The 22,122-nt window shown below is 44.2% G+C and overlaps 1 protein-coding gene across 1 annotated transcript in view; it reads left to right on the top strand.

Annotated features, from left to right (window-relative positions):
- The window catches only part of Tnfsf11 (TNF superfamily member 11), a 32,254-nt gene extending 11,494 nt beyond the window's left edge, over positions 1 to 20,760 (top strand). The window contains exons 3-5 of the mRNA XM_021182380.2: positions 14,681 to 14,726; positions 14,809 to 14,907; positions 20,219 to 20,760. Of these exons, the coding sequence (XP_021038039.1) occupies positions 14,681 to 14,726; positions 14,809 to 14,907; positions 20,219 to 20,640 (567 nt within the window). The 3' untranslated portion in view covers positions 20,641 to 20,760. The remainder of the gene's footprint in view (positions 1 to 14,680; positions 14,727 to 14,808; positions 14,908 to 20,218) is intronic.
- Positions 20,761 to 22,122: the final 1,362 nt, after the last annotated feature.

Here is a 22,122-nt window from a genome sequence, read left to right as displayed (position 1 = left end):
GAGTCCTTAGTCCGGTCCGTGGATGGAGCACAGGAAGGCTCATTAGAAGAAAGCCTATCCCATCATCCAAGCACAGTGGGCCTTGATGAACAGAGACAGTCTATGGTTTTAGAGCTTTATTATAGAAAGGCAGGGAGAAAGGAGAGAAGGCAGAAAGAGAGAGAGACTGGCCATGGCCAAGAATGAGAGAAGGGGGAAAGGAGAGAGAGAGAAGAAAGGCTATAGAGTAAGAAAGGTTAGAGAGAGAGAGGTGAAAGCTTAGAGAGTAAGTGAGGGAGAGAGTAAGAGGGAGAGTAGAGTAAGAGAGTGAGAGGAGAGAGAATAAGAGAGAACGAGGAGAGGATGAGGAGAGTGAGAGGAGAGAGAGAGGTGGGGCCAAGCAGCCCCTCTTATAGTGGGCTGTTTTATCTTGTTGTTGCTAGGTAACTGGGAGGAGTTTAGCCTGAAGGTCAGAAGCTTGGGACATTGCCTACATGACTACTAGCCACACTTCTCCTGTGGGGGCTGTGGGGTCAGTAACTTCAACAGGAGCCAGGGTTCCAGGAGACATGAGGGAACATCTACCTTCCCATGTAGGTGAATTATCACCACCAGATCCCCAGGTTCAGACCTCAGCTCAACTGGAGACCAGCCTGTCTGTGCATAGCCCATTGCCCCACAGCAAAGGGCTATCGGCTGCTTTGTCTGTCCGTTTTTTTTATTTAATCTATATGGGTGTTTTGTCTTCATGTATGTCTATGCACCACATGTATGTTTGGTGTCCTCAAAGGCTGGAAGAAGGAGCAAGAGCCCCTAGAACTGGAGTTCTGAGCAGCCCTGTGAGTGCTGGGAATTGAACCGGGGACCTCTGGAAGGACAGCCAGTGTTTTGAACTGCTGAGCCATCTCTCCAGCCCCTGTGCTTGTTTTTCAAAGCTAGACTTTAAACTGTGAACTGTGTGTATGAGTGTGCCTGTGTGCACACACATGTGTGCACGAATTGTGTCTATGTATGCTTGCCCTGCTTGTGTATACAGAGGCTGGTAGATTCCTCACTCTCTTTTTTTAATTAATCATTTTATTCATTTACATTTCAAACGATATCCCGTTGGCTGGTAGGCAGGACGTAGAAGACCACGCCTTGTAGCAAGGGAGGCTAGACATCTGTCTTCCACCTGAACTCCCATTTGCTTGTGATTCTTGATATACAACACCTATCCACCTCCCCACGCCCACTCACATAGATACACTCATATGCAGATCAAGGATTAACACAAACCTGAAAGGTTTAGGTGGTCAGGATTTTATTTTCTAAAGTTCACATGTAGGGAACTAGAGACAGCATGGCAGGGAGACCGAAAAGTGGATTTAAGAGGAAGTGTCAGGAATGTTGATGGCCGCCTGTTGTTTTCAGCTAGATTTCATAGATTGAGAACATTTACTCAAAGTCAGAATGTTCCTCATTTTGAGTGGTTGTTTTCTTTTTTTTTTTGTTCTTCATCGAACTCTTATCCTTTAGGATTCTAATGTTGATTATTAGAAAGAAGCCTAGTTTAAGAAAAGAAAGAAGGAAAGAAAGGAAGGAAGGAAGGAAGGAAGGAAGGAAGAAAGAAAGAAAGAAAGAAAGAAAGAAAGAAAGAAAGGAAAGAAGGAAGGAAGAAAGGAAGAAAAAAGAAAGAAAGAAAGAAAGAAAGAAAGGAAAGAAGGAAGGAAGGAAGAAAGAAAGAAAGAAAGAAAGAAAGAAAGAAAGAAAGAAAGAAAGGAAGGAGGAAGCCTAGAGACAGGCTTGTATATACATCTTTAATCCTAGCACTCAGGAGAAGCCTGGTCTATATAGTGAGTTCCAGGACAGTCAGAGCTATGTCTCAAGTAAATAGATAGAATAGATAGAAAGATAAGTGGATAGGTAGATAGATAGATAGATGATAGAATAAAATTTAAAAAGAAGCCTTTCCCCTAAATTTCAACTGAAGTAAATTAGAAATCACTGGAAATCTTAGACAGGTTATATCTGCCTGGAGACAACTGGAGTTGTTATGTGGATGAAATGTCTCCTAGGCTTCCTAGTTACAAAAGAAGGATCAAGGGGGAAGTTTAAATTCCATTTACTGCCTCTTTGCTTTTGTGTTCAAGAATATGTGTCCTATGAGAGTTTCTCACAAGCCCAGAAGGTTTGAGTTTGGGTCACTGGCATTCTCAAATCGAGATGTTAGTCATGTAGTGGTTTTCCAGTAGAATCCCGTCCCCCCCTTTGCCACCGTGGTTTTGAGAATTGCAACCAACCTCAGTCATATTTAGTGTGTATAAAAGCTGTCTTCATGGGAAATCTAGAGTAAGATCCACAGAGATTTCCTACAGAGCCAAAGCTTTGTACTTACTTTTCTCTTGCTGTGATAAAACATCATGACCAAGGCAACTTACAGAAGACAGGGTTTGCTTGGGCTTCCGGATCCTGAGAAGCAGGCATTCATGATGGGCTGATACAGCCGGGAAGCTTGGCAGCACACTGCAGACATGGTAGTGTGTACCAGATGCTGAGAGCTCACATTGTGAGTCATAAGTAACACACACACACACACACACACACACACACACACACACACGGAGGGGTGAGCATGCATGATGAGAATGGCAGGAGGCTTTGAAGCCCATCTCCAGTGAAATACTTCCTCTAGCAAGGTTGTCCCTTCCAGACCACCACAAATAGTGCCACCAAGTGTTCAAATGCAGGAGACTGTGGGGGACATTCTTATTTAAACCACAGAACCATCACTGTCATTCACTCAACAAAAGCTGATGGTGGTGTGTGCTCAATCTCAGGGAAGAAGGCAGAGACAGGAGGGTTGCAATCCAGAACTAACCAGTAAGTGATGCCAGGGGTGAGCTTTGATCTGTGCTGTGGGTGTCCCAGGATGGAAGAGAAGATTCTGAGTGGGCATCTTGGAAGAAACAGAGTTAGAAGCATTCACCCGAGAGGAGGGTATTCATGACGGGCTAACTTCAGAGGTTTAATGGAGCTTGTGTTGCTAAGGGGTGGGTTGGCTCATGAATTCGAGTGGAGTGGCAACCTGTGGAATGGATGGTGTATTAGTTAGGGTTTTACTGCTGTGAACAGACACTATGACCAAGGCAAGTCTTATAAAAAACAACAACATTTAATTGGGGCTGGCTTACAGGTTCAGAGGTTCAGTCCATTATCATCAAGGTGGGAGCATGGCAGTATCCAGGCAGGCATGGCGCAGGAGGAGCTGAGAGTTCTATGTCTTCATCCAAAGGCTGCTAGTGGAAGACTGACTTCCAGGCAACTAGGGTGAGGATCTTATACCCACACCCACAGTGACACACCCATTCCAACCAGGTCACACCTATTCCAACAAGGCCACACCTTCAAATGGTGCCACTCCCTGGTCCAAGGATATACAAACCATCACATTCCACTCCCTGGTCCCCATAGACTTGTTCAAAAACATGAGTCTATGGGGGCCATACTTAAACATAGCATAATGCAAAATGCATTTAGTGCAACTTTCAAAGTCCTCATAGTCTATAGCAGTTGCAACAATGTTAAAAGTCCAAAGTTCAAGGTCTCTTCTGAGATTCATTCAACTTAATTAACTGTAATCCCCAAAGCAAGGCAGGAAACCAGCTGGGCAAACTCCAAACTCTGCATCTCCATGGCTGATGTCAAAGTGGTCTTCAGATCTCCACTCCTTTTTCATCTTTTTTGACTGCAACAAACTGCTTCCTCCTGGGCTGGTTCCACTCCCTGTTAGCAGCTTTCCTCAGCATGTATCCCATGGCTCTGGCATCTTTAACATCTTTGAGTCTCCAAGGCAATTTCAATGTTACAGCTTCTTCTTTCTGGGATTCCACTTGATCTTTTGGACTCCTCCTGAGGGCTGGCATCACTTTTCCATCTCTGTCCTCTGTAGCACTCTATGATCAGGTTGATCCACTCCATTACGGCTGCTGTTCTTGGTGATCATCCCATGGTACTGACATCTCCAATACACTGGGGTGTTCCACTCCAACTAGGCTTCACCAATAGCCTCTCATAGGCTCTCTTCAAGGTGCCAAGTCTCAAATCCTTTGCATGATCCCTTCAATCCTGGGCCATCAACTACAGCTGAGGCTTCACCTTCTCCAATGGGCTTCCCTGGCCTCTCACAGTGCTAAGCCTCAGCTTCTCTCCATGATCCCTTCATTCCTACACAAGCAGTACCACCTGAGTGACTCTTACACATTACCAAGTCCAGCCGCAGCATGAAGAACAACCTTGGGTATCTCTGGAACACAGCTTCTTTGTGCTCCCAGAAAACAATTTCCAGAAGATTTCACCTCAACGATGCTGGTCTCTTCTTAATCACCGCTAATTCCTTAGCTCCAGCTAACCAGCATCAATTTTCCCAGTAGTTCCTTCCATTCTTAACTCTAGAGCCAGAGGCACATGGCTGAAGCTGCCGAGTTCTGCTGTTTACAGGAACTAGAACATGATCCCCTTGTATTATCACATTATCACTAGCTTTATGTTTTCTAAATCCTTCACTGCCTAAGCTTGGCTATCCTGGTTCTTGCTCTGTAGATTGACCTTGAATGTAGAGATCAGCATGCTTGTCTCATGGGATTAAAGGTGTGTAGCACCATGCCTGGATCTAATTTAGCTGGGTAGGATCTTGCCCCAAGGTCCCACTCCCTTAATCTTTATCTCCTAAAACACAAGATTTTGCTCCATTTCACTTCCTGGTACTCCTTTAATACTCAAACCATATATTTTATATTTTTCCTTTCTAAGCTTGCTATGCTTGTTCAAACTTTTCTTCATAAGACTTAACCAGAGAACAAAGTCTCTCCTGGGCTTTTTTGAAACTTCTTTTGTCAATGCAATTAATCCAAGTCTCTTCACCTTAGCCTCAGGCAAACTTTTCAGACAAGGGCAAAAAGTAGCCACATTCTTCACCAAAATACCACAAAACCAGTCTTTATGCCACATTCTGAAATTCTTCTCCTTTGAAATCTCTTGGGCCAGGTCAACACAGTTCAAATTACTCCCAGCAACAAAATCTTCCATATTCCTACTAGGATGACCCATTAAGCCCCATTTAAAGCATTCCACTGCTTTCCAAATCCAAAGTCCCAAAATCCACATTCTTTCAAATAAAAACATGGTCAGGCCTATCACAGCAATACCCCACTCCTGGTACCAACTTCTGTATTAGTTAGGGTTTTACTGCTGTGAACAGACACTATGACCAAGGCAAGTCTTATAAAAAACAACAACATTTAATTGGGGCTGGCTTACAGGTTCAGAGGTTCAGTCCATTATCATCAAGGTGGGAGCATGGCAGTATCCAGGCAGGCATGGCGCAGGAGGAGCTGAGAGTTCTATGTCTTCATCCAAAGGCTGCTAGTGGAAGACTGACTTCCAGGCAACTAGGGTGAGGTTCTTATACCCACACCCACAGTGACACACCCATTCCAACCAGGTCACACCTATTCCAACAAGGCCACACCTTCAAATGGTGCCACTCCCTGGTCCAAGGATATACAAACCATCACAGATGGGAATATGTGTCCGGGGGCTGTGTTTTACAATAGCTACATCTTCAGTGACCTTGGGGCCCTTGCTTAAGAGCTCCCAGTGCCTTGGCTAGAGGTTCTGCCTTGATAGCCAGAAGGATGGACCCCATAATGTCTTCAAACCAGCCTAAGTGCTAAGAGCCACCGATGGACAGAACAGCCCTTTTTTGTTTAATAAATTAAATATGATAAACAGAATGGAGTTGGTTGGTGGAAGGGTAGTATTAGAAGCTGGAGAGAATCATCTATATCAGAGATGACCTGATATGGAGTGCCTGTTGAGCTTGAAGTTCAAGGTCTAGAAGAAGCCCATTCTAGGAAGCATCCTGGTTATTAAGAGGCTACTCCAGTTCTTGGCCTTGGCCTTTTGGGAATACCAAGTGGTGATCACAGCAATGGCTGTGGTAAACAAAACAAAACACCAATTTAAAATGCTAAGGGTAAGACTCTTCCAGAACACGAAGTCCTCTCCATATGCCCATTCAGCTACACCTCTGGTCTACCCTCCCGAGTGGACAGCTTAGTCACTACACCACCAAGCTAGGAGCCTGAGGATGGTCTTAAACTCTTGCCCACCGACTCTTCCCTGACTGGTGGCCTGCTGTGGATTCTGTCTCCTCACAAAACATCCAAGCAGGATTTACCTGATGGATACATGGATGGATTAGGGTTCTTGTGTGTGCTCTTTTATTATTTCCAGCCCATTTTGTCTAGTCGTTTTTCCAGTTGTCTCTCATAATGAAGTGCAGGCATTTCTCAAAACAGGCTCCCACTAACGCTTGCCCACCTGCCTATGTAATCAGGAGGCCGTCTCGGATACACATGGAGTTTATTATCTGTACACCAGCTATATGCATCCAGATTGGGCCTGACTCACCACAGGTGAGCTTTTCAAGGACCTGTGACTTTTATGCCCCCAGTGGCAGGCACGTGGTAATACAACTTGAAGCACAAAGTTAATGAGTGACTAACCCATATCTTTCCTGAATTATGTGTCACGTTGTGCATGGGCAGGGTTTTCATCACTATGATGAAACACCATGATCAAAAGCAAGTTGGAGAGGAAAAGGTTTCTTTGACTTACATATCAGTGCTCATCCTGGAAGGGAGTCAGGGCAGGAAATTAGAAGTGGCTGGAACCTCGAGGCAGGAGCTGATAGGAAAAACACAGCAGAGTGCTTCTTGCTCCCTATGGCTTGCTTCACTTGCCTTCTATAGAAACCAAGACCACCTGCCCAGGGATGGTCCCACACCAGGCTGGGCCTTCCCCCATTGATCACTCATTAAGAAAATGCCCTACAGGTTTGCCTGTAGCTCCATCTTAGGGAGGCGTTCTTTTCTCAATTGAGGTTCCCATCTCCCAGATGACTCTGCCTTGTGTCAAGTTGACATAAAACAAGTCAGCACACGCCGCTAGTCACTTATCAGAAGCAAGTCATGTTGTACACTCATAAGATTTGTTAGGGTTGTGGCTCTCCAGTATAGTCTGTTTCCAGAGGGCAGCTTTCTTTCTGTAGCCGTGAGCCTGTTAGGGGCTTTTCTCTGATGGCCTCTTTCCATTGTCCTCCTCAGTGTCTGCAGTGGCTGGTCTGACATCTTGGCTGCTCTGGGACTCCTATATACTCTATGAATATACTCTATGAATAGAGTATCAAGAACAGGGCTGGGAGACTGTGGAAGCCATCCTTTTGTGAGGAGGCGGTGTTTGGTGATGTAGAAAGCTCTGCTAGTGTATGGCTGGCATTCTTGTTGCTGTGGACACAGCAAAGCAAAGGCACGCCGCACTCCTCTGTTGAGCCCCTGCATAACCCCCTCCCCTTTAAAAATGAGTAGCACAATAGAAGACACTTTAAAGTTGGGCTTTTACGAAGACTAATACCGCTGTCATAAGGCATTTGCTAAATCAAAGCCCAAGGAGACCTTTAACCACTGTAGAAGCTTCCTCATTTAAACCATGAAGGTTAAACAATAAAAACTAATTTTCTATTCCCAGAGTACCCATTGCCCTTCCAGGAAAAGCATCACTCTTCTTTATGAAAACAAGGACGCGTAGCTCCTCGGGCTCTCGGTGTAGAAAGTACATCAGCAGTTGTAGAATGTCTCTTCCGCTCACTCCTGGAAGAAATGGTACCCATGTGGCCATCACGGCCAAGTTCTTCACTAGGAGCTTTCAAAGACGTCCATGGCATTGGCTCAGAGAGCAGGATGAGGTCCGACTCTCAGGTTCAGTGGGTTAGAAACCCCTTCTGCCTTTGCCCTCTCCTTCTTTTCCTGAGCTGCTGGATGCCCTTCTGGACTTCATCCTTCCCTCATGGGGATGGTGAGGAGTTGTGTTCATTCTGAGAGCTCTCCCGGGGCTAAGGTGAGGGGCATCTCTGGTGATGTACCTGCTAAGACAGAAGAGGGCTCTACAGTTCTTAGCTTTGGGGACTCAATGACTCCGCCTAAGGACCTGCGCCATCCTGAGGACAAATAATCATCTCTCTCTGGGTATGAGCTTTAGGGTCAGGGAGAGCTGAGATAAGGATTCTAAGTCCTGCTCTGGCAGGGGTTGTACAGCGACATGATAGTAGCTCTTCCAGGTCTTGGAGGTGAAAAAGCTTTGTGCCTAAAGATGACTCACTGCAGGTACCACTAGGGCATTCTGGCTAGGTGCAAGACCAAAAACAGGAACGATATACCTTGCAAGTCAATGGGGAACCAAAACAGGAACAATATTCCTTGCAGGTTAAGGGTTCTGCTTGCATTTAAGACAGTTAAAAATAAGTTCCTGTTTGTCCTATGTTAAGTCCTTGCAAATTAAGGTTTCTATTTGTAATTAAGAATAGGTTTCTGTTGATAAGTTATTTCTCCGCTGGTCAAATGAGCCAATTCAAGCCAGATTAGATTATATTAAAGACAGGTTTGTTGGGAAGCTACTCTTGGGCGAGTTCTCTGGCCCCTGGAAAGGAGGCCAGGGAAGTCGCCATTGGAAGAGAGAGAGAGAGGAGAGGGGGGAACTAAAGAGAGAAAGTGTGCATGAACAGAGAGAAGGGGAGAGAGAGAGAGAGAGAGAGAGAGAGAGAGAGAGAGAGAGAGAAGAGAGAAGAGAGAAGAAAGAAGAGAGAAGAGAGGGAGGAGAACAAAATGTCTGGATTATATAGAGGAGAGCCCCTAAGGGAAGGGCAGCCCAGCCCCTGGGCTGGAAAGTTCACGGCTGGGGGCAGAGTATGCCAGCTAGGGACTGAGGGATGCTGGGAGAACCTGGAGGCCAGGTCTGCTTTGGTGTGTAAGATAAGCATCTCAGTCCCTTGACCCAGGATCTGGAACCAAGCATCCGTTTCTTAAATCTGATGTAAACTGCAACCCCATATACGTGATGTATACTGTACCCTCGTTCCATCCCTATCATTCTTTCTAACAATGTATATAACAGCCAACTCTCACCCCTGTGAACACCTTACCTCTTCTTTAAAAAAAAAAAAAAGGAACTTCATGAGGCCAGCAGGGGCTGCTTCTCGAATCCTGAGACTTAGGGTGAATCATCTGGCTGGCGAGTTCACGGTGCATCCCAAACTACAGCTTGCTTGCTTTAATTGGACAATCGTGGATTTGGTCTTTTCTCTTCTGAGATTCTCAGGTTCAGCAAAAGGAGCAGCAGGTATCAATGGTACCCATGAATGGGAAGCCAGGTTCTGGCACCCGGCACCATCAGAAACAGCTCCATGGGGCCCACACAGTACTGCCAGCATCTACCCACAGTGCTGCCAGCATCTACCCACAGTGCTGCCAGCATCCTTGAGGGAGGAGGTGGCCCACAGCGGAGGAAGAGCTATGAAGCCAGGCAGTCAGCTCAGTGAACAGCTTATTGCTTTCTCTACACCCAAAGACTTCAGATAGCAAGTGTTCCAGTTTTCCCCTTGACCAAAACAGTTTCTAAGTCTTAAGATGTGGAAGGACAGTGGGATACGCCTTGCAAAATTCCTATCTCCTAATCGTGTACTTGGTTGCTTTGGCAACCAGCTCCCATCCCTTGCGTTATCTCATTGGCATGAATAGGTCTGGTTGAAAAAGGTTTATGAATAACAGAAGATGCTCCTATCCCCCCCCCTCCCTCCCTCCCTCCCTCCCTCCCCCCCCCCCTCCTCTCTCTCCCTCTCTCTCTCTCTCTCTCTCCATCTATCTTGCAATATCACAGAGGCCCAGTCATGAGGGGCCTTATAAACCTTAGGGCTGTACTTGTTCCTGAAGTCACCAAGTGATTTCAAGAAGAGGAGGGACAAGCTCCCCTTGCACTTAAGATGATCTTTCCTGCCACCATCCATCCATGCATCTGTCTGTGGCACAAAGACTGTGAGAGTAGGTGGCAAGAGGCATTTGTCTTCCTGAGGAGTGATGGGATCTTGATGCTGCAGCCTTGGCCCGGGAGGAGGAGATGGGATTTCTGAGCTATTTACCAAGGAGAAGTCCGCAGGACTTCCCAGCAGGAGTGGGAAATGGACTATTCATTTCCAGAAAGAGCCGGGAGTGTGGCATTCAAGTGCTAACTGGCTGATGAATGCACTATTCTTGTAACTAGGTTGGAGAAGAATTACATGAAGGGTATCATTAAGATGTTAAAATGAATGCATTACATATGTTAACAAGTGTATGAACCCTGTATTATATCTGGCAAGCGGGGTGTTAAATCCTTGTTCAACCAGCCAGATGTCCCTGCAGCTGCTGTGGTATTGCAGAGGGAGGCAGCCACCTGAGACCCTTGCTACTGACTGGTGCAATAGTGTCGGGAGCATCTGGTTGTACAAATTGCTTCTCCCGTGATTTGATTGACAGGTACCAATGGATCACGTGATTCCTATCACAGTCCAAATGGGATTTCAGTCTGATAAACCCAGACTCCAGTAACTTGACCTTTTACATGGAACCTAGGCAGCTGGGACATATATTTTTATTATTTAGAAGGATGGTATCCAGATTGCAGTCAAACAAATATAAGACCAATTTAATCTTATATATACTCGGGGTCTTGTTCCTAGTGGTTATTTGGCAGTTTGTAAAGGCGGTTTAGAAATTGGTTGAAAGTGTTGAAATCCCTATTGCCAGCCAAGGACTTTCAAGTACAACTCAGAATTTGGTATTTATTCTTGCCAGTGTGGCCTCCCATAAGTGGGCCCAACTTCTCAAGATGAGCAGCTATTTCCTGGGTTTGGCAAAAAAAAAAAACCCCAAAAAACAAAAAACCCTCCTAAATCATTTAAAAGGCCATGCAGGGGTCTGAAGGGAGCTGGGTCCTAGGAGACTGGATGCTTTCGCTATCACACTCCTGGGAACCACACTTTTTTGGATGTCCTGTTTAAGAAAAGTCGCAGAAAGTCAAGACCACAGTTACACAATTGATCTTTTGTATGCCGTGCTCCCTGGAGGAGAGATTGTGAAATCCCAGCATTTTTTCCTATGAGTTAAACTACAGTTGAAATTAAGAAAAAAAATCAAATCAGTTGTTTTCGTGTCTCTGCAGATGTACTCTGACAGAAAAGATGAAAAAAAAATGTAATCTACTTTGACAGAGTACTCAGTGTTGAAACTTCCCCATTGGAAAACCTGTAGCAATCCAGGGACTGTCAATTGGGACAATGTCCACTAGGTGGCACTGTGTCCGAACATTTATCCTTGACTTGGTTGCAATTTTTGGGCGGATGCCCACTTTATTCCCTTTCCTCTTTTCTTTCTGTCTTGTTCCCTTTCCTTGTTCTGGTAAAGGAAGCTGCTATAGTTTTGGCCTAAATTATGCTTATCTAAAAATGATTACATCTTTTTGAAAAGACTACTTGTTACAGTTTGACCATAAACACGTTCATTAATTCATGGTATTTCTTATTAGCTCTCACAGGTTAAAGATTCTTGTTGTCCTGGGTAGTTTATACAAATCAAGGTAGGTGTGTGAGTGTGTGTGTGTGTGTGTGTGTTTCGCAGGTAGCTGTGTTCTGGGAAGGCAGATTGTTGATCTTCTAAGATAGGGAAGTCAGGTAGAAAACTGGGTTCTCTAGAGCAAAACTTGATAGTGGGATCTAGGCAAGGGGGGGGGTGTTAGGGAGGGAAGAGGACTCTGCTCTGTTCCATACTCTAAGAACTGTCCAGGCTTCTGGGATGTTTACTCTCTGCGTCTCATATGATTCTAAAGGATACTACAAGGGAAAACTTGGTTGGCTGAAAACATAAGGAGTTACTATGTTTCAATGTGTGGGATAGAAATGTAACTCTTTGAGAGGACCTGACTCATGAAAACACTCATTTAGCAATCCCGTTTCTCAATGCCTGCTATGGGTTAGAGTCCACCTTGCAGCCTCTTTGGAAAATATCAGTGCGATTTGAGACCAGTGGCTGTGAGTTGGACCAGGGCAACTCCAAAGGTTTCTCTAAATTGCAGCTGTGTCCCCCAGTGGGAAAGCATCAAGTCCTACTTAGAAGACATTTATGTGTGCACGTGAAAGGGTGCACTAGTGTATGGGTGTGTGTGCGTATGTGTGTGGAGGCCAGAGGTCACTGTTCCTCAGAAGCCACACACAATGGTTTACCAGGGCCCTTCCCTCATTGGCTTGAAGAGTGATGATTAGCCTAGGTCGGCTGTCCAGAGAATTCCAAATATGAGCTTCTGAGTGCTGGGATTATGCATTGAGTGCTGAGATGACCTACTAAGTGCTGGACCTACCTACCAAGTGTTGGTATGACCCACTGAGGGCTGGGATGACCTACTGAGTGCAGAGGTTACCTACTGTGTGCTGGGATGACCCACTGAGAGTGAGGATTACAAGAGTGCACCAATGTCTAATATTCCAGGTTCTTTTTTTTTTTTTAAATCAATCAAACAAACCTCTAACTCTAACTTCTTGGTTGCACTACGCCAACTGAGCTATCCTTCAGCTAAGATTACTTTTTTATTCATCTCAAAACCCAAAGACAGTTTAAAATTATAGATTTACTAGAATGATATGTTTATGATTGCCCACAAATAGCGATTTCTTTGGGGTTCAGAAGATTGGCGTGGAGACATACGTGCTAGAGTATTGTGTCTGTGTGACCAGAGGTCACAGATTCATCCTAAGATCCCTTTTTGGTATTGAAACTTCCTTTCTGAATGTCTGAGAAGAATTACAGTTCTTGGGTTCTCTAGAGAAATAACAGGAAAGCGTCACCTCCCTGGGTCTCTAACGAGCGCTCTAATTCATCCTGGGACATGAACCCTTTCTTCCCCTGACAGCAGGCATTGAAAGTGCCTCTGAGAGGTGCTATTTATTGAATTTTCTTGTAACTAAATGGGTCTGTGGCAGCTCTGACCTAGAAGCCACTGATTAAATGGGCAAGGGAAGTGTGTTCGCAGTGGAGAGGGAGAAAAATACCCCTTCCCATTAATCTGGGGCTTCAGCCTGCTGCTTGGTCTGGGTCTCAAGCTTTAAGATCATTTCCTCATTTGCCCATGTAGAAATCCTTTCAAAGGGGATTTGTCGATCTCAGTAGAGACTGCAGCAGCAGCTACTAGTGTGTTAGAAATTCAAGTCAGAGACTCCAGCCCAGGCTTCCTGGATCTCAGACTACCTGATCCTGCAGCTGGCACCTGCCTGCCCCTCCTTTAGGTCAGCATGCACCACCCCCAGTTTTGAGTGTCACTGCCCTGGCCACAGTGACATTTTTCTTGATATTTTTTCTATGATGAGGTGTGTGTGTGTGTGTGTGTGTGTGTGTGTGTGTGTGTGTGAATCAAGCAAAATCAGAAAATTCCAGAAATTGGGATACCATTGGGAATCCCAAGAAGAGACCTGTGGACTAGAGGTCAGCAGGGGTGGGGAGGAAAAGGAAACCAACTAAGAGCCATTGCTTTGTCTAACGCAGGAAGCCACCATCTGCTTAACATTCCCTACAGTGGGCTTCAGGCTGCACAGGGACCAAGGGGTAGGCCAGGACAGAGAGAGGCTGACCATATGTGACCTCAGTGGTGTCTCTAAGAGTTATGAAAAACAGAATAGATTCTTATCTCCTTTGGGGGTGTCTGAAGGCAGAGAGAACAATAAAGAAGAATAAAATCTTATCTCTCATTGACCAGAATTGAATTCATGTCATTTTATCTACCCATTTATTGGTCCGACTATAAGGCTGAAAGCCTTTCTGTCTACATAGGGAAAGCTCTTGCTACGTGATCTATTCTTTAGACCTTGTGGGGTAGTAACAGTCAGCAGGAGTATTTATCCCATTAAGTGTGAACTGGAACCCCATCTTGTGTTGGTAGTTCCAGGTATCTGGGTTTACTGAGCACTCGGGCTAGGTGTTCACCTATATTACCTCATCTAACCATCCTGACTGGTCTGCTCTTGAAGCCATGATCTGAACCAAGGCAAGACTAGAGCTTCAACCGGCTCTGCCTTATGGGATATTTTGTTAGCTAACGTCTGAATTGGGTGGGCACATGGTCACTTGGTAGAGGCTTCATTCTGGGAGCGCAGGATAAATATGCAGTTATCTACTCCTATGTTCTTATACTCAATCTTCATCTGGCTTATGCATCTAGACTTGTTTCCTACAGTATTTTAATTATTGGCATTCTAAAAGCTTTTAGACCTTCATATAGTACTTTAAACACACTGACTTAAAAAAAAAAAAAACTACTGGGAGCCAGGTATCATTCTCTCACTTGTGGGCTGAGCCTCTGCATTATAATAGGAACTCACTACTGAATTCCACAGAAAGAGACCCACTGAAGACTGAAGAGAACAATACATTTTATATACACTTCATTTCCATTTGTGTACCTGTTACATATTAATTATGCTCAGTTGTTTTGTTTTATAATTTAACTTTGTTTCCTTTTATTGCCTCAAAGGATTTGTTTGGTGGTGGTGGTGGTGATGTGTGTGTGTGTGTGTGTGTGTGTGTGTGTGTGTGTGTGTGTGTTGGACTTTTTAAGCATTTTGGGAGCTCAGATGCTAGGAATGTGAGATCCAGGAATTCTGCTGCCTCTCAGCTTCTGGCTTCATTTTAAAGCATCCTAACTGATTTTGCATCTGGTAGTCCTGTGTAAATATATATATATATATATATATTCCCCTGCTTTACACAAAGAATGAGTTTATGAATACAGTTCTCCTTTATTTCAGGAACTGCAACACATTGTGGGGCCACAGCGCTTCTCAGGAGCTCCAGGTAATTGTGAGTAATTTAAATGAGTGTTTGAAGTCCTGTACGGGTGGTAGTCTTTAAGCTCATGAACTTCTGTCATCCCCAGCTATGATGGAAGGCTCATGGTTAGATGTGACCCAGCGAGGCAAGCCTGAGGCCCAGCCATTTGCACACCTCACCATCAATGCTGCCAGCATCCCATCGGGTAAGTTACATTTCCACCCAGCCTGAGAACATTGTTTCAATTTTTCATTCTTCGGCCAGTGGACTTACTCAAACCTTCTAAACCACGAGGAGGCGGCAAACCCTTCAGTTGAACCCTACCTTGCCAATCCTGTCATATCATCTCTGTATTCACTCTCAGGGATGGAAGTGGGTATTTGAGCTCCTGCCAGTTGGTGGGAACACGTATAATTGCTCACAGTTCCCATCCGGTTTCCCTCTGAAGTAGACGAGTTTGATATCAAATGGATCCTCACTGCCTACTTCCTTGGTGGATGGCTGCAGTCAGGAAGCCAGAGACATCCCCATTTAGGAAGGCTGTGTGGGGGCTAGCAGGTGACAACAGTCCTCTGGAAGCTGAGACCTTCTGACCCCTTTCCTTATGCTTATCTTCCCAGAATAATAAGTATTTACTTTATTAGACCAGAGACCTAGTTACTTTTGAAGATGAGGACCCAGAGCTGTGTGCCTGTAGCTACCTCAGTGCGCTAGGTAGTCATCACAGAGCCCCACTGGCTGCTCACCCCGAGCTAGGCAAAGATGATAAAGATTACAGAGAGCATCATGCGAGAGTGATCACTGAGCTTCAGTGTCAGCACCACTGTGGCCTGCATGCCACGCACCTCCAGTGGCTGAGGTGTTTCAGTGTGTGTTCATTCCCTCACATCCTGTCATATCATCTCTGTATTCACTCTCAGGGACGGAAGTGGGTGTTTGAGCTCACTGCAAGGTAGCAGTTATCGTTCAGATTGTTCAGCCAGTACCACAGTGCTTCACACAGTTTGCCCTTTGTTTGAGGTCCCTGTGGTTACAGGAGGAGAAACTGACCTTCCTCTCGACTCAATTCTCAGCTCGGCGCCGTGCATTATCCTAGACGCAGGCACGTGTGCTAGGATGGCGTTGTCGGAAGGCACTTCTCCAAGGGTCACATTATTTTTGCTTGAAGTAGATTAGTGTGGAAACCAGTGACAGGGCTCTAATGTCTCCGTGGGTCTGTGACCTGCCTGTGACCTTGTATGAAGTACTGCAATCTACGCCTCAGTCTTAATAATCAGGAAGGCTCTGTCCTTTTTGTAGGGCGGCTATACATACTATGTTTCGGGGTGGGGAGGGACCATATTACATTCAGTAGATGTGATCTAAAAATTACTATTTGAACTTAATTAAGTCATTATGTAAATTCCACTTTGTTTCATAAATGGCTTAAGGCAGAATTTTCTCCTTTTTTCCTGAGTTTAAACTTTTTGAGTCTTTTAAATAATAAAAATCTATCTTTTAATAAATAGTTTCCAGCCATTATTACAGCATAGGCCATAGTGATATTTTTTTTTTTCCTGATGGAAGGTGCAGAAGGTGAGAAATCACCTCTTGAACTGTCAGGAGATTCTCTAGGCTGCCTGTTCTGATCCTCTGCATAGTTACTTCCATAGACAGGTTTTCTGTCTGCGTGGGCCTGGTGGTGGTGCTTCACTAATTTTCTCCGAGTGGGGAAACTAGTTTGCATGTTCACAGAGGCAATCAAATTAATACCAGTGTGCGGGCTGCGTGTGCTGTGACTGTACCCTGCATTTATCTTTTCAGTTCACTTTAAATGGCATAGGATAAATATTGCCTGAGAGCGTGTGCCAAAGTCGGCTTGGCAACCACAAGCATGTTTTAGTTATAAAGCTCCCTCTGCAGGCACCTAGAATCTACTCAGTGCCAAAACCCAGGCAAAGCTCCTGGTTCTGTTCCGACAGCTCTTTGGTTTAGGATGCAGGGAAACGAGCCACTCTATGCTTCTGTTTAAGAGAATAGAGTTAGTTGTTCTGGTTGGGCCAACAGCCCCTCTAACCCCTTGTTCTCTCAAAGCTGGCCAGTACTGAATGATTCAGAGGAAGCTGGCTCTGACTTGCTATTTTGGAACACTGTTATATATTTATTTACACAGGAGGAGACAGAACCTACTGTACGTGGACTGTTAACTTAGGAGGTTTTAACTTTTTTAGAGTAAAATGCACTCGGAAGTTCTTGGGGGTAGGGTAAGAATATATAATTTTTCTTAGGAAGCTGTTGCAGGCTAAATGTTTGCTGAGGTCCCTTTCCAACCTCTAGCAGCCAGGAGCCCAGCAGAGAGCTGAGGAGGTCAGCCAGACTGGGCGAAGAGGTCCTCAGCGTGCCTCATTAGCAATAGAAGTCCTGGCAGGCAGGGCAGCCCTCCGCCCTCCGCCCTTCTATGTTCTAGTCTTTCTGCCGACTGTTATCTTTGGTGAGTGCTTTTATCCACTCTGTCTAACTTTCTAGCCTTTCTTCTGCAGGCTCCGTGAACTCCCCAATGCCCAGTAGAGTTTCTCTCACCAAGATGCCCCCTCTTTTGGACATTTTGGACCCAAAGCTTCCTGGTTTTCTAGCTCACCTGTTTTCTCACCAAGCTCAGCTCTGCTGAGCATCAGGAGTCTCTTCAGTTTAGTTTGGGCAGCTCCTTGTCACTGAAGTCAACCCTGTTGATAGCACGCAGCACCAGACAGGCCATCTTTATATGCTCGCTTTCCGTTCCGTCAGCGGTAAGCATCCTGAGGGGCTGCTACTTGGGGAAAGTCTTCATTATGGATGGAGTGAGTTCTTCTGCACTATGGGCAGAGTGGATGTCCAGAGGAAGCGCCACATCAGGTGCCCCTGTCAGATCTCCAGGATGAAATAAGGCTTGAGAACGGGAATGGAGAAAAGCAGAGAGGCATATTATATATAGCATAGCGGTTTCCACTGGACTCGAAGTGGCACTCGATCAGGGTTCCTGTCTTTCCTCACCATGACTGTGTATTGCTTTTTTGTCTTCCTTGGCAGCTCACTCCAATGTGAGTTAGCCAATCCCATAGAAAGAAGGGACTTCACACTAGTGATTTAACTTGTCTCTATTAAGAGACACATAAATAGCAATTGAATGGAATACAGGACAGAGAGAAGCTGGGGCAACATGGGATAATGTGAGATGGCAATATCTTGAATTTCATGAGCCTTGTCCATGGGTTAGGTGGCTATCTACCAGGTTGGAGGAGTTACAATGTCAGCGCTTATGTAGTGAGCCAGCTTTTCTATTCTCATCTTGACTCACTTGGGACCCTAGTGTGATGTTTGTATTTGGAACATTTGACTCCAGGGAGAGCTGGGATAGGATCTACCATGGCAAAGGAGGACAATTGCTGCCCAGAGCCTGGAGGCTGGTGACTGTAGCAGCCCTGCTGTGAAGTCTGAGAACACACCTGTCCTCTTTGGAAGCTGGAACTATTGTTTCCTTGGTCATGTAATGATGGGTTGTCCCACTGTAGATTGAATACTGCCTCATCTCTTTCCTCCCACTTTTTCTGTTACCTGTTGTTCAGTCTGCTGTAGCTTGATTTGGAGGTCCTTAGATCACCAGATCCAAGAGACCATAGACCATCTTTGGTTCATCCTCTGACTCTCTAGAGAAAGATATAGGTGTTCAAGTCTTCCCAAGACCAGGCCATAGTATTCCTTCTCATAAACTGTAGGGTACGTAGGTGGTATTATTATTGCTGCTGCTGCTGCTGCTGCTGTTGTTGTTGTTAATAAAAGGATCTCCTTGGATCCACCAAACCAGAGAGTTGTCCTTTCATGAGTTGGAATCTAGTTCATGGGGTGGTGGCTTCAATGTCAGTCTCTGGGCTAAATTATATTATTTTAAAATAAATTATATTTATTTAAAAATAAATTATATTTATTTTTAAATAAATTATATTTATTTTAAATAAATTATAAAATTATTTATGTATATTGTTGAATAAAGCAATAGGTTTCATAATGGCATGTTTGTTCAAATATGTCATGTATTTTGATCTTATTTACTTTCCATCTCACTCAGTCACCAATACTGCCCTTTCTGTTTGTATGATTGGGGTGTGTGTGTGTCTCCTAGTTTCCATACATGAACAAGAACTTGTAGTTCTTCCCTTCTCTTGGTCTCCCTGACTGACTTCTGTCATTTACTATCTCAAGACTAACAAGTTGAAGACAATATGGCACCCAACATTTTTTTTTATGCTACTGAAACAAATTATCCTCTGCTCCCATTGTCTGAGACCTGTCTGTGTTTTGACTTGCTGACATCAGAGAGGTGGCAGTGTTAGTTTGGTAAAACTCTTCATAAAATCCCTGGGGAAAAGATGTGGTTTGGACCTTTCCAGAGTCCTGTAAACTCTCACCCTATCAGTTATTACTTTTGTCAGTAGAATAATAAATGTCTGCATTGGTACACATATGGAATAGTTTGATTTATTACAGAGGAATCACCAATTTAAAAAATATTGGATATTTTCTTTATTTACATTTCAAAAACCCAGTTATACACATCAAGGACCTGGGCTATGAAAACCATTGGGCACACAGCTGATTTAGAAGGTTCTGTAGAACTTCTCCAAAAACAGTAGCAAGGAAGCCCTTTGTCATTTCATTGTGTGGACCAGAAGGGGTTGTAGGAGAACATGGAACTTGGGAGTGACTTTACAATGTGTGAATGCAATTACATGATGCTGAGGAGCTGGGAAGCTTGGAGCTTGGTGGCTTCTGGGGATAGCTACCGAGTTATATGGCCCAGGCTAAGGTGGGGATACCAGATAGTGACACAATTGGAGGGTTGGTCTCCGCAGAGCTTCTGCAACCCAGATTCTCACATTCCTTTACACCCCCACCACCACAAACTAAGTAAAGGTTAGCTATATGAAGGATGGAAGGAAGGATTCTCTTCCTATACAAGTTGGTTTCTTTCCAAGGTGAAGTGACTCTGGTCGTTACCCTCTTTCAACTAGGAATGAATCGCTCCTGTCCACGGGGCTCAATTTTCTCCTTTTTATGCTCAGTAGCACCTACATGGAGTCAGTTTTGATCCTTTTCTGTGGGAATAATTTGCATTCTCTCCCTCTCTCCCTCTCTCTCTGTATCTCTGTCTCTGTCTCTCTCCCTCCCGCCCCCCTCTCTCATTCTCATAGCAATTCTCTGTATTTCCCCCAAGCTTTGCTGCTTTCCTGGACCATGTTGCTCCATCACTAGTATCCTATAGCTTCCTTAGGGCAGGATAGAGGATTTTTGGTTTTGTGCCTTTACAGTGCCTGACAGAATGCACTAAGTACATCTGCATGCACCCAGGCCCATATAGAAAATGCGTATAAGTAAGTTCCTGTGTTGGAATCAGGATTGTTATGTTAGTGTATGATGCTACCCCACCAACCTGTGGAAATAATGAGGAACTTTTCTCATCCAAGAAGTGGATTCTAAATCCTGTGCCTTTTTTTTCTCTCTAGGTTCCCATAAAGTCACTCTGTCCTCTTGGTACCACGATCGAGGCTGGGCCAAGATCTCTAACATGACGTTAAGCAACGGAAAACTAAGGGTTAACCAAGATGGCTTCTATTACCTGTACGCCAACATTTGCTTTCGGCATCACGAGACATCGGGAAGCGTACCTACAGACTACCTTCAGCTGATGGTGTATGTCGTTAAAACCAGCATCAAAATCCCAAGTTCTCATAACCTGATGAAAGGAGGGAGCACAAAAAACTGGTCGGGCAATTCTGAATTCCACTTCTATTCCATAAATGTTGGGGGATTTTTCAAGCTCCGAGCTGGTGAAGAAATTAGCATTCAGGTGTCCAACCCTTCCCTGCTGGATCCGGATCAAGATGCGACGTACTTTGGGGCTTTCAAAGTTCAGGACATAGACTGAGGCTCGTTTCGTGGAGCATGAGCATGGATGTCCTAGATGTTTGGAAACTTCTTAAAACATGGATGATGTCTATACATGTGTAAGACTACTAAGGGACATGGCCCACGGTGTATGAAACTCACGGTCCTCTCTCTTGAACCTATACAGGTTGTGTATATGTAAAGTCCATAGGGGATGTTAGATTCACGGTGATTACACAACGGTTTTACCATTTTTGTAATGAATTCCTAGAATTGAACCAGATTGGGAGAGGTATTCCGATGCTTATGAAAAATTACATGTGAGCTATGGAAGGGGGTCACAGTGTCTGGGTCTAACCCCGGGACATGTGCCACTGAGAACCTGGAGATTAAGAGGATGCCGTGTCATTGCAGAGAAACGATAGCGTGAAGGGTTAAGTTCTTTTGAATTGTTACATTGAGCTGGGGCCTGCAAATAAGTTCTTTTTTTTTCTAATGAGGAGAGAAAAATATATGTATTTTTATATAATGTCTAAAGTTATATTTCAGGTGTAATGTTTTCTGTGCAAAGTTTTGTAAATTATATTTGTGCTATAGTATTTGATTCAAAATATTTAAAAATGTCTCACTGTTGACATATTTAATGTTTTAACTGTACAGATGTATTTAACTGGTGCACTTTGTAATTCCCCTGAAGGTACTCGTAGCTAAGGGGACAGAATACTGTTTCTGGTGACCACATGTAGTTTGTTTCTTTATTCTTTTTAACTTAATAGAGTCTTCAGACTTGTAAAGCCTATGCAAGCAAAAATAAATAAATAAATAAAAATAAAATGAATACCTTGAATAATAAGTAGGATGTTGGTCACCTGGTGCCTTTCAAATTTAGAAGCTAATTGACTTTAGGAGCTGACATAGCCAAAAAGGATACATAATAGGCTACTGAAATCTGTCAGGAGTATTTGTGCAATTATTGAACAGGTGTCTATTTTTACAAGAGCTACAAATTGTAAATTTTGTTTCTTTTTTTTTTCAATAGAAAATGTACTGTAGTTTATCAGCCAAAAAACAATCCACTTTTTAATTTAGTGAAAGTTATTTTATTATACTGTACAATAAAAGCATTGTCTCTGAATGTTAATTTTTTGGTACAAAAAATAAATTTGTACGAAAACCTGCCTGGTGCTTTTTGTTCTTGCTCGCTTTCATGTGGGTCTTGCTCTGCGATCCTGTTCTTTCCAATATGATAATGTGGCTTCTATCTTTCTCCAAAGGTTACTGGGAGAAGTGCAGATTTAATTAAAAACTAGGAACAGATTCAATTAAATTAATGAACCTTGGAATTTGAAAAATAATTTGCAGGGGATTTGTATGCAAGGATGTAGCCAGAGAGAAAACAGGCTCTTCACTCAAAAAAGGAAAAGTTTTCTCTCCTTGAATCATGAGAAAAATATGGTGCTTTGAGCTGGGGGAAATTAGAGCTTGCTTTCCCTTACCGTAGTAAAGGGGACTCACTTTAGCC

The sequence above is a fragment of the Mus caroli genome, unplaced genomic scaffold, assembly GCF_978045245.1.
Source record: "Mus caroli unplaced genomic scaffold, Mus_caroli_1 scaffold_12, whole genome shotgun sequence".
Taxonomy (NCBI): Eukaryota; Metazoa; Chordata; class Mammalia; order Rodentia; family Muridae; genus Mus; species Mus caroli.
The sequence above is the reverse complement of the archived record's forward strand: the minus strand, read 5'-3'. Positions and strand labels throughout refer to the sequence as shown.